General features: G+C 36.9%; 1 protein-coding gene across 1 annotated transcript in view; it reads left to right on the top strand.

Annotated features, from left to right (window-relative positions):
- LOC104673841 (zinc finger protein 98-like) overlaps positions 1 to 12988 on the top strand; it is a 40489-nt gene extending 27501 nt beyond the window's left edge. The window contains exons 2-6 of the mRNA XM_030942590.1: positions 792 to 918; positions 1413 to 1508; positions 10924 to 11520; positions 11605 to 12708; positions 12963 to 12988. Of these exons, the coding sequence (XP_030798450.1) occupies positions 792 to 918; positions 1413 to 1508; positions 10924 to 11520; positions 11605 to 12708; positions 12963 to 12988 (1950 nt within the window). The remainder of the gene's footprint in view (positions 1 to 791; positions 919 to 1412; positions 1509 to 10923; positions 11521 to 11604; positions 12709 to 12962) is intronic.
- The last annotated feature ends 359 nt before the right edge of the window (positions 12989 to 13347 follow it).

Below are 13347 nucleotides of genomic sequence, written 5' to 3'. Positions count from 1 at the left end.
CCTAATGAGTTTGTTTTAACTACTTTTTAGTTCTTATTATAGTCAAGGGGATCTGAAAAATATTTCTTTCCTGTATACCAGAGTCTTCTCTACATTCTCAACATCATGGCTTCTTATATGTCATAAAGAATTCTCATCATGAATTTATGAACTGCAATATTAAGAATTTTTATTTCATGGCTGTGGAACATGGAAAGGTGTGGATACTCAGTATTCCTATTGGGGAAAAGCTGGGGTCCTTACTAAAGACGGAGAGCATGTGATGTTGCGGTTCCATCTCTGTTCTCCATTTGCTGTATGCAGAACAGGATTAAGAAAATGCTTATTTAGCCGGGCGCGGTGGCTCAAGCCTGTAGTCCCAGCACTATAGGAGGCCGAGATGGGCGAATCACGAGGTCAGGAGATTGAGACCATCCTGGCTAACACGGTGAAACCCCGTCTCTACTATAAAATAAATAGAAAAAAAAACTAGCCAGGCGAGGTGGCAGGCGCCTCTAGTCCCAGCTACTGGGGAGGCTGAGGCAGGAGAATGGCGTAAACCTGGGAGGCGGAACTTGCAGTGAGCCGAGATCGTGCCACCGCACTCCAGCCTGGGCAACAGAGCGAGACTCCTTCTCAAAAAAAAAAAAAAAAAAAAAAACAAAGGAAAGTTATTTATTAAATATTTTCAGTCACTCCTATAAGTAAGAACCAGTTCTCTTTACTCTTGTTTTACCTTGAGTCAAATTAAAAATTCTGTTCATGGCCACATAATAAATATGCGTGTGTGTGTGTGTTTGTATGTTTTTCAGGGAGTGTTGACATTTAGGGATGTGGCCGTAGAATTCTCTCTGGAGGAGTGGCAATGCCTGGACACTGCACAGCAGAATTTATATAGGAATGTGATGTTAGAGAACTACAGAAACCTGGTCTTCCTGGGTGAGGATAACTTCAGTACACAATTCCCTAATATACCCTATAAGTTTTATTTCTCTTTTTTGTAGAATGGTTTTTGGCTATTTATGCTTTCAGATCTCTGTTTTTTGTTTTTGTTTTTTTAACTTTAAGCTTTGTCTATGTAGAAAGGAATTTCAAGATGTTTCATTTTGACCTGAACTTTCCACACTCCTGAGCTGATCTGTGTCCTTCACTCTGGATTAGTGTTAATTTTAGAAATTTAGTGGCATAACATACTGTTGCCCACATCTGAAAATGTAATTGCCACTACCAATTTTTGATTTAGTAGTACCAGGTAGTAAAATTAAGAACATACAAAATTAAAATATTTCCTAAATATTTAAATTTTTTTGTTGTAAATTAGTATTTTGGAATTAATTTACTAGAATATTCTATTACATCATTTTTACTGAACACACTACTAAATTGATAATTGGAGAATATGAGCACGATTCAGGTTATTTTTAATAAAACAGGTATTGCTGCCTCTAAGCCAGGCCTGATCACCTGTCTGGAGCAAGGAAAAGAACCTTGGAATGTGAAGAGACATAAGATGGGAGCTGCACCCCCAGGTAGGTGAGAGTGAAAGTGAATACAACAGACATCACAGGTGTGAGGTCCAAAGCAGAAAAAAGAAAAGTCCTTAAAATGATTTGAAATCTGTGTTCTAAAGGAAATAGTTTCTAGGAAGCCTGATTTTTTTTTTTTTATTTTGCTCTCACAAAGAAGCATCTTCTGTCTTATCTTTGTAAAATTGCTAAAGATTTTACTTTCCCTTTCGTGACCTTCCTTCAAGTTTACAGTGACAGCCAAGACAGTCCTCTTCGTGGCATATAGGAGACTGCAAAATCTGACTGCTTGTTTTTGAAAACACAGATAATCTGCATACTTTTGAGGAACTCTGTGTTAAACTGTTTTTTAAGTTCTCTTTTTACATCATGTCCTAAATATGTGAGAGTAGTGGTTTCTGTTCCATTGGTTTTTTATTGCTAATTTTTCTGCACATTGTATTCTGTCTTATCCTCTTGAAGTATAGTTTGAAATTATAATAAAGTATGATGTTTTGCTTTGTCCTTTTTTTTTTTCAGGATTGCTTTGACTATTCAAAGTTTATTGTAATTCTATGTGAGAATTGTATTTTCTGTTCTTTTTTTTTTTTTTTTTTTTTGAGATGGAGTCTCGCTCTATCACCCAGGCTGGAGTGCAGTGGCACGATCTCGGCTCACTGCAACCTCTGCCTCCTGGGTTCAAGCAATTCTTCTGCCTCAGCCTCCTGAGTAGCTGGGTTTACAGGTGCCCGCCACCATACCTGGCTAATTTTTTTGTATTTTTAGTAGAGATGGGGTGTCACCATATTGGCCAGGCTGGTCTCGAACTCCTAGACCTTATATTCCTCCCACCTTGGCCTCCCCAAGTTCTGGGATTACAGGCGTGAGCCACCGCACCCGGCCCTCTTCAAGTTTTTGTAAATTGGTTTCAGAAAGTAAAGATCTTTTGTTGAGCCCCCAGAGTGATGGGATGTCCTATGGGTTTGTAGTGGAGAGGGGTAGTAGCTTGTTTACAAAGGCTGCTGGGTCTGCATTAGGGTCCACCTTTAGTTGGCTTGTTACAAGGGCTTGGGTAGTTGTAATTCTCATTTTATTTTTGGACAGAGTGCATATCCTTCAGGACTTTGCTCTGTAGGGCAGATGCTAGGGCAGGTTTCTGCACTTGGGTCTGCATATGGTAGGCTTTATATTGGGATGTAGATGAGTTTGGCTTTCACTGAGTACCAGAGAGGATTTCCCATGCTCACTGTGTGGGTTTCTACATAGGCAGAACTTGCCATGAACTTTGGCTCAGGGTGATAAAACTGAGTCATGGAACTGCTTCAGGGACCACAGTAAGGGCCAAGGCCTGCAGGTGTGCTGCATGGCTATAAATGGGTATCTCTCTCCAGGCCTCTGGAAGGGCAAGACCTCTCCCAGACTGTGGCTGGGAGGAGTTTGGGATGATTACAGGGTAAGTTCAGAATTCTCAGTGTGACCAAGTTTGGTGAGCCATTTTCTGGTCGGTAGCCAAGAACAGAGGTCCTGTAGTTTGCCACCTGAATGAAAGCCTGCCTTCTGAAAAGAATATTCCTCAATCTTGGGCATTAGCAGAGTTTCACAACTCCCTCCCTAGATCTCAAACCTCTTTTAAGGGCACTTATTTTGGAGATGGGTTCTTGCTGCATAACCCAGGTTGATCTTGAAGTTCTGTGCTAAAGCATTTCTCATTACAGGTCTGAGTCATGATTCCTGTTTCTCTCATAAAGGCATTTTGTGAGGCTGATGAATTTTCTTGCTGTCAGAAAATAAGCAAATAAGGCACCTTTTATTTTTCCATGTTAGCGATGTCACTCTCCTGTACATTTTGACTTTCTATTTTCTATTTCAATTTTGTCTGTAATTTTAGATTTAGACATTTAGGACAATATACTAAAATTTACATGTTATGTCTGAAGTGAATTAGATAATTAGTAGGCAGACAAAAAGGAAATATAGGCAGGCAAAAAAAGATGACAGGATTTTCACTCACTTTTGTCAGCCAATACCTAAAAAATGACATAATTTGTTCCCAAATATTTGTTTTGTATTTCAGAGGCCCTGACCATATTCTGCAAAATAATACATATTTTTTCTTTATTTACCAATGTAAGGCTATTTTTTGCTTCTAAATTTGGATTAGAGTTTTATTTTGCATAAGAATAGCATATATTTAAAACTTAGAAATGATCTTATTTGTTAAAATGCTTATTTATCACTTTGTCATTAGAACCTTCTGTTGATGATTATGCTGCATTTTATCTGAAACTACTGCATTACAGTGCATGCCAGTGATTCAAAATAGCCACCTTCAGTGAATTCACAGTTACAGTAAAGTATTCCAGTTACCTACACAAATTCTTTATTAATGCTACATCCAGTTGCATACCAGATTTTATGAGTAAACATTTATTATTATTTTGTAGTTTCATATTAGTGTGTTTTTTCAGTGTAGGTTTCTTAACATAAGGTTATTATGTTTTGTGGTTTTACAATTTTATACAATTTGAAATTCTGTTTTTACATGGAAGTCAGTGTGGGGTTTAAGACATAAATCAGCCATATGTCTATTACAATCTGATTACATGTGTGTATGTTTTTATCTATAAATATAACCCCAATTTTGGTTATGGCTAATCTTGTATATATTTTTTTCTTAGCTGATTTTTAATGGTGGCTTTATCTTATCTAAATGAGTAGTCATGGAAATATTCTTATTTTCACCTTGTGTTTAATAATAAATATACTTCCTATGTGAGAGAGAAACACTTGTGACTGAAAGATAATTTTTGGGAAGATTTATAATTCTGAATCTTTTTCATTTATTCTTCTAAAAATCAATTGTACAAACATAACCTAAAATTTACCATCTTAAATCTATTTAAATGTACATTTCACGGCCAGTCACGGTGGTGGTTCACATCTGTAATCCCCGGATTTTGGGAGGCCAAGGCAGGAAGACTGCTTGAGCCCAAAAGCTTGAGAACATCCTGGAAGACATATGGAAACCTCATCTCTGTAAAGCACTTAAAAATAGCCAGACATGGTGCTGTGATCCTATCTACTTGGAAGATTGAGGAGGGAGGATTATTTGAACCTGGAAGTTTGAGGCTGCAGTGAGCCATAATTGTGCCATGCACCCCAGCTTGAGTGGCAGAGTAAGACCCTGACTCAAAAACACGGTACATTTCAGGCATGTGAAGTATATTTACACTGTTTTATAAAAGACTTCTAGAAATTTTACAATATGCATTAAACAACTACCAATGTTTCCCATTTCCTGGCACTTTTCAAATACCATTCTGCTTTCTGTTTCTAAGAGTATAACTGCTTTATATGTCTCATAAAATCTCTTGTTTGTGGCTGGCTTATTTTATTTTGCATAAAGTCATTAAGATTTACCTTTATAGTTGTTAGAATATTTCCTGCTTTTTTTCAAACTGAGTAATATTTTGGTATTTTTATGTTTCAAATTATATCGCTGAACAATTTGGTGACTGAAATCTGCCTTGCTTTTACCTATTGGCTTTTAGTAACAATGCTAAAATAATTGTGGGTATGCAAATGACTCTTTATGTGACCATGGATGTGAGAGTTTATATATGTCCTGCATTCTATTTTATTAGTCTACTTTTTCACCTTTATACTCATACCAAATTGTTTTAATTCTGTAGCTTTGTAATGTGTTTTGAAATCAGGAACTGTAATGCCTCCAATATTGTTTTGTTTCATTTTTAATATTTTTGGGTACTTTATTGTCTGTAGAGATTATGTATACTCGAGGGATTGCTGTTTCTGTTTCTTCAAAAATGTAATGAGAAATTTGAAAAACATTGTGTTAAATCTGTAGATTGTATTGAGCAGGATGGACATCTTTACAATATTACCTTTTTCAACCTTTCACAAGAGCATGCTCAAGAGTGTGTTAATTTCTATATATTTGTTAATTTTTCAGTTTTTTTCTCTTATTGTTGTATACTCATTTCATTTTGGTTATAGAAAGTAATTTATAAAATTTCAGTTTTAAAAAATTTGGTAAGACTTATTTTCTTTTGTTTTTTGGCATAAGAGGTGGTCTATCAAGGAAAATGTTGTATTAGCTATTGAGAACCATGTGTGTTCTGGTGTTGAGTGTTTTCTATACCTCTGTTAGAAATAATTATCTTATACTGCCTGGAAGCCCTCTATTCCCTTACTAATATTCTCATTTAATTTTTATTACAGAAAGTGCAGTATTGAAATATCCTACTGTAATCATGTTGCTCTCTCTGTGTCTCTGTTATTCTGTCAATATTTGCTTTATATGTTTGGACCCCTAATGTGAGATACAGACACACACACACACATAAACAAATTTGTCATAGGTTCTCAGTGAGTAAATCTAAAGTTTTTCTTTTTGTGTTTTTTTTTTTTTTTTTTTTTTTTTTTTTTTTTGAGACAGAGTCTCACTCTGCGTCCCAGGCTAGAGTGCAGTGGTGTGATCTTGGCTTACTGCAACCTCTGCCTCCTGGGTTCAAGCGATTCTCCTGCCTCAACCTCCCAAGTAGCTAGGATTTCAGGTGTCCACCACCATGCCTGGCTAATTTTTATATTTTTAGTAGAGACAGGGTTTCACCATGTTGGCTAGGCCAGTCTCGAACTCCGGACTTCAAGTGATCCACCTGCTTCGGCCTCCCAAAGTGCTTGGATTAGAGGCATGAGCCACCATGTCCAGCCTAAATCTGTAAGTTCTAATGTCCTTTTTTGTCTCCTTGGAGTTTTGACTTCAACTACATTTTATAAAATACGACAGTTTTTAACTTAAGATGTAGCTTGCATAATATTGATTTCTTCTGCTCTCTTTTGATTAATATTTGCATGAAATGTATTCTTCCATCTTGCCCCTTTTAGTGTTTTTTATCATTAGATCTCTACTGACTTTTGTAGAAAAAAAAAGTTGGATCTTGGTTTTTAAAATTTTTAATAAATCTACTTTTGAAAATGTCTCTTGATTTGAAACTTAATTATATATACGTATTTAAATAATTGAAAAAGACTTACTGTTATGTTTTTAATTATTTTATTTGATTCCTGCATCTTTGTTTCTCATTTTCTCTCTGTCTTTGTGTCTTTTCGATTTTTATATTGATATGCTTTTACTTATTTCTAATTCACTTTTGTATATTTGTACAGATTTTTTTTTTTTTTTTGTGGTACCTTGGGGCTTTCATAAAACCTCTATAAGAAACAACAGTATATTTTTAATTTGGTACAAAATCAACTTCAGTTGAATAAAAAATTCTTCCTCATTACATCTGCCCTGAAATTTGTGATTGATGTTGCTAATTATGTTTATACATTGTATATTCATTAACAGATGTTTATAATTTCTGTGCTTTTATTTTTCAAAATTTAGAAAATAATTTAAAATGTTTTCTGGACCATTATGATAATGCCACAAGATTCTGTTTTTGTGTATGTGCATATCTTTCCCAGAAAATAATGTATTTTTATTTGATTATGTGTTTTTTTTTTTTTTTTTAATCCTTTAACTTGCAGGTTAAGGAGCTGCTTTCATCATCTTTTATATGTAGGGCATATGCAGTGCTAATATACTTTTTCAGAATTTGGTTGTTTTGGAAGGTTTCTTTCTTTCTTTTTTTTTTTTTTTTTGAGATGGAGTCTTGCTCTGTCGCCCAGGCTGGAGTGTGCAGTGGCCGGATCTCGGCTCACTGCAAGCTCCGCCTCCCGGGATCACGCCATTCTCCTGCCTCAGCCCCCCGAGTAGCTGGGACTACAGGCGCCCGCCACCTCGCCTGGCTAGTTTTTTGTATTTTTTAGTAGAGACGGGGTTTCACCATGTTAGCCAGGATGGTCTCGATCTCCTGACCTCGTGATCTGCCCCTCTCGGCCTCCCAAAGTGCTGGGATTACAGGCTTGAGCCACTGCGCCTGGCCGGTTTCTTTCTTTTTATTTGGCAGGACAGATTTGTTGATGGTATTATTCTCACTTCATAACAGTTTTTTTCTCCCCGACCCCCCCCCCCCCACAGGATTTTGTGTCACACAGTTTCTTTCTGGCTTGCAAAATTTTTGTTGATAATTTACGGTTATATCATAAGACTATGTTTGTAAATGACACATTACTTTCATCTTGCAGCTCCTCAGACTTTCTTCTTGTCTGTGATTTTTGAAAATGTCCTTAATATGTATTTGTTATAAATATCTTTGTGTGTATCCTAATTTGTTTGTTGAACTTCATTTTTACATCATTTTTCTGTTTTTTTTTTTTTTTTCTTTTCCTTTTTGTGGAGAACGGGGTCTCGCTGTATTACCCAGGGAGGTCTCGAACTCCTGGGCTCAAGCTATCCTCCCGCCTCTGCCTCCCTGAGAGCTGGGATTACAGGCTTGAGCCACCGCGCCCAGCCTACATCATTTTTCTTTTAGGATTTTCCAGTTATTATTTATTTTTCTATTTTTTATCTCCAAATTGTTTTTTTTTTAATATTTTGATATTTTTGTTTTTTATCCTCATTTTTATGATTTTCTACAGTGGACTGTGTTCCTGTTTCACTCATTGGATATTATTCAGTTTATTAGTGTTTAAAATTAATGTGTATATCTTTTTTACGGTTTCTGTCTGACATTTATGTAATATTTTTGATGAAATTATATTGCCCTGTTTTGTATACATTGTAATCTTTGATTAAGATTTGGACATTAAAAAAAGCTACTTGTCACAGTCTTTAAAATGTATTTTTTTCTGACATAGTCTGAAAACAATTATCTTGGCTAGAGATTCTGGGAGTCTCTCAAACATGTTTTTAGGATGTGCCTTGTCTAAAATTTTGTGTTTAGTTTTTGTCAAAGGAGTTTATTCATTTTCCTTCTTCTTCTTCTTCTTTTTTTTTTTTTTTTTTTTTTTTTGAAACAGTTTTGCTTCTGTCACCCAAGCTGCAGAACAGTGGCATGGTCTCAGCTCACTGCAGCCTCCACCTCCTGGGTTCAAGTGATTCTCTGGTCTCAGTCTCCCACTTAGCTGGGATTACAGGCATGTGACCCCATGCTCAGCTACTTTTGTATTTTTAATAGAGACGATTTCACAATGTTGCCCAGGCTTAGTCTCAAAATCCTGACCTCAGTTGATCTACGCACCTTGGCCTCCCAGAGTGCTAGGATTACAGGTGTGAGCCACCACACTCAGCCTATTCATGTCTCTTCTTAATAACCAATAATCGGGCCGGGCGCGGTGGCCCAAGCCTGTAATCCCAGCACTTTGGGAGGCTGAGACGGGCAGATCACGAGATCAGGAGATCGAGACCATCCTGGCTAACACGGTGAAACCCCGCCTCTATTAAAAAATACAAAAAACTAGCTGGGCAAGGTGGCGGGCGCCTGTAGTCCCAGCTACACGGGAGGCTGAGGCAGGAGAATGGCGTAAACCTGGGAGGCGGAGCTTGCAGTGAGCTGAGATCCGGCCACTGCACTCCAGCCCAGGCAACAGAGCAAGACTCTGTCTCAAAAAAAAAAAAATAAAAAAAAAAATAATAATCACTTGCTACAATTGTTTCCTGTAGTAAGTCTTTATGCTGCTGTAAAACTTACCTTTCTTATTTATTTATTTTTTGTTATACTTTAAGTTCTAAGATACATGTGCACAACATGCAGTTTTGTTACATAGGTAAACATGTGCCATGGTGGTTAATGCTATCCGTCCCCCAGGCCCCCACCCCACGACAGGCCCCAGTGTGTGATGTTCCCCACCCTGTGTCCATGTATTCTCATTGCTGAATTCCCACCCATGAGTGAGAACATGCAGTGTTTGGTTTTCTGTCTTTGTGATAGTTTGCTGAGAATGAGGGTTTCCAGCTTCATCCATGTCCCTGTGAAAAACATGAACTCATCCTTTTTCATGACTGCATAGTACTCCGTGGTATATATGTGACACATTTTCTTAATCCATTCTATCATTGATGGACATTTGGGTTGGTTCCAAGTCTTTGCTATTGTGAACAGTACTGCAGTAAACATACATGTGCATGTGTCTTTATAACAGCATGATTTATAATCCTTTGGGTATATACCCAGTAATGGGATGACTGGGTCAAATGGTATTTCTAGTTCTAGATCCTTGAGGAATCGCCACGCTGTCTTCTACAATGGTTGAATTAGTTTACAGTCCCACCAACAGTGTAAAAGTGTTCCTATTTCTCCACATCCTCTCCAGCACCTGTTGTTTCCTGACTTTTTAATGATTGCCATTCTAACTGGTGTGAGATGGTATCTCATTGTGGTTTTGATGGGCATTTCTCTGATGGCCAGTGATGATGAGCATTTTTTCATGTGTCTGTTGGCTGCATAAATGTCTTCTTTTGAGAAGTGTCTGTTCATATATTTCGCTCACTTTTTGATGGGGCTGTTTGATGTTTTCTTGTAAATTTCTTTAAATTCCTTGTAGATTCTGGAAATTAGCCCTTTGTCCGATGGATAGATTGTAAAAATTTTCTCTCATTCTGTAGGTTGCCTGTTCACTCTGATGGTAGTTTCTTTTGCTGTGCAGAAGCTCTTTAGTTTAATGAGATCCCATTTGTCAATTTTGGCTTTTGTCACCATTGCTTTTGGTGTTTTAGTCATGAAGTCCTTGCCCATGCCTATGTCCTGAATGGCATTGCCTAGGTTTTTTTCTAGGGTTTTTATGGTTTTAGGTCTAACATTGAAGTCTTTAATCCATCTTGAATTAATTTTGGTATAAGGTGTAAAGAAAAGATCCAGTTTCAACTTTCTACATATGGCTAGCCAGTTTTCCCAGCACCATTTATTAAATAGGGAATCCTTTCCCCTTCTCTTGTTTTTGTCAGGTTTGTCAGAGATCAGATGGTTGTAGATGTGTGGTGTTCTTTCTGAGGGCCCTGTTCTGTTCCATTGGTCTATATATCTGTTTTGGTACCTTATCTTTCATCCCAGCACACTCAAACTGTCATTTGAAAGAATACCACTATTTCTTTCAGAACTTTTATGCAATAAGAGACAGGAACCAGTGTCTGTAAAAGCCCCTGCCATTGAGAAATAAAGATGTATAAGCCATTATTTTATTTGTCTTTTAAAAATGAAACCAGGAGTTGGCAGTTTATTTCTAAAGTCACTGTGTTACATAGGGAAGCAGGAAGATCTGTGTAGGGTAAATGTAACAGACTTCACTTTCTCCTATGTGTCTCTTTGCATTGGACTCACCTGGGGCACTGCACACACTTAACTTAAATTTTTCACAAATGTAATTTGGTCTGTATGTTTTTGTTACATTATATGGCTGTGAAAATGTTACAGCATGTAATATTTGGCTGTGCCATCTTGTGATGTAGTCTATCATTTTATAGGTTAGATTTGTAAAGTATATTCATCTGAGTCTAGTAAGTAAAGTAATTTATTGTTTTTATTTCTTTCAGTTGTATGTCCTTATTTTGCCCAAGACCTTTGGCCAAAGCAGGGCATAAAAAATTATATCCAAAAAGTGATACTGAGAAGATATAAAAAATGTGGACCTGAAAATTTACAGCTAAGAAAATACTGTAAAAGCGTGGATGAGTGTAAGGTGTGCGAAGAATGTTACAATGGACTTAGCCAGTGTTTGACAATTGCCCAAAACAAAATATTTCAATGTGACAAATACATGAAAGTCTTTCATAAATTTTCAAATTCAGACAGACATAAGATAAAACATACTGGAAAGAAAGCTTTCCAACGTAAAGAATGTGAAAAGTCATTTTGTGTGCTTTCACACTTAGCTCAACATGAAAGAATTCATACTGGAGAGAAACCCTACAAATGTAAAGAATGTGGGAAAGCCTACAATGAGGCCTCAAACCTTTCTACACATAAAAGAATTCATACTGGAAAGAAATCCTACAAATGTGAAGAGTGTGGAAAAGCCTTTAACCGGCTTTCACACCTTACTACACATAAGATAATTCACACTGGAAAGAAACCCTACAAATGTGAGGAGTGTGGCAAAGCTTTTAACCAGTCTGCAAACCTTACTACACATAAGAGAATTCATACTGGAGAGAAACCCTACAAATGTGAAGAATGTGGCAAAGCTTTTAGGAGGCCCTCAACCCCTGCTACACATAAGAGAATTCATACTGGAGAGAAACCCTACAAATGTGAAGAATGTGACAAAGCTTTTAACAATTCCTCAGCCCTTACTATGCATAAGAGAATTCATACTGGAGAGAAACCCTACAAATGTGAGGAATGTGGCAAAGCTTTTTGCGGGTCCTCAACCCTTACTACGCATAAGAGAATTCATAGTGGAGAGAAACCCTACAAATGTGAAGAATGTGGCAAAGCCTTTAAGCAGTCCTCACACCTTACTACACACAAGATAATTCATACTGGAGAGAAGCCCTACAATTGTGAAGAATGTGGCAAAGCTTTTAACAATTTCTCAACCCTTATGAAACATAAGATAATTCATACTGGGGAGAAACCCTACAAATGTGAAGAATGTGGCAAAGCTTTTAACAATTCCTCAACCCTTATGAAACATAAGATAATTCATACTGGGGAGAAACCCTACAAATGTGAAGAATGTGGCAAGGCTTTTAGCAAGTCCTCAAACCTTACTACACATAAGAGAATTCATACTGGAGAGAAACCCTACAAATGTGAAGAATGTGGCAAAGCTTTTAGCAAGTCCTCAACCCTTACTACACATAAGAGAATTCATAGTGGAGAGAAACCCTACAAATGTGAAGAATGTGGCAAAGCTTTTAGCAAGTCCTCAACCCTTACTACACATAAGAGAATTCAAGCTGGAGAGAAACCCTACAAATGTGAGGAATATGGCAAAGCTTTTAGCCAGTCCTCAACCCTTACTACACATAAGAGAATTCATACTGGAGAGAAACCCTACAAATGTGAAGAATGTGGCAAAGCTTTTAACAAGTCCTCAACACTTACTACACATAAGAGAATTCATAGTGGAGAGAAACCCTACAAATGTGAAGAATGTGGCATAGCTTTTAACAATTCCTCAACCCTTACTACACATAAGAGAATTCATACTGGAGAGAAACCCTACAAATGTGAAGAATGTGGCAAAGCTTTTAGAAAGTCCTCAACCCTTACTACACATAAGAGAATTCATACTGGAGAGAAACCCTACAAATGTGAAGAATGTGGCAAAGCCTTTAGCCAGTCCTCAAACCTTACTACACACAAGATAAATCATACTGGAGAGAAACCCTACAAGTGTGAAGAATGTGGCAAAGCCTTTAATAACTCCTTTATTCTTAACAGACGTAAGATGATTCATACTGGAGAGAAACTCTACAAACCTGAAAGTTGTAACAATGCTTGTGACAACATAGCAAATATTTCCAAACATAAAAGAAAGTGTGCTGGTGAGAAATCATAGAAATATGAGTAACGCAACAGAGCCTCTAAATGGTTATCATACTTGCTTACAGGTTAGGTAATTCACACTGGAGAAAACTTTTACAAGTGTGAACAATGTGGCAAAACTTACACAATGCTCATACCTTATTGCACACGAAAGCCTTTATACTTGAAAATAAATTCACAAATATAAAGTAAACTGATTAATATCTGCTCACATCTTATTCAACATCAGAGAGTTTATACTTAATAGCATTAAAAGTGCAATTACTGTCAAAAGAGTCTTGAGAAAATGTAAGCCTTTAAAGTGCTGAAGAGGATTTATTTTGAAGACAAACATTACAAATATAAACAAAGTTGTAACTTTACATGTAACACAGATCTTGTATTCATTTTGTATTAGAGGCAAACCCTGAAGCAATTGCTCAAACTTTGTTCAACATCAGAAAATTTATATCAAAGAAAAACCC

Source organism: Rhinopithecus roxellana, chromosome 12 (genome assembly GCF_007565055.1).
Source record: "Rhinopithecus roxellana isolate Shanxi Qingling chromosome 12, ASM756505v1, whole genome shotgun sequence".
In the NCBI taxonomy this organism is placed as follows: domain Eukaryota; kingdom Metazoa; phylum Chordata; class Mammalia; order Primates; family Cercopithecidae; genus Rhinopithecus; species Rhinopithecus roxellana.
The sequence above is the reverse complement of the archived record's forward strand: the minus strand, read 5'-3'. Positions and strand labels throughout refer to the sequence as shown.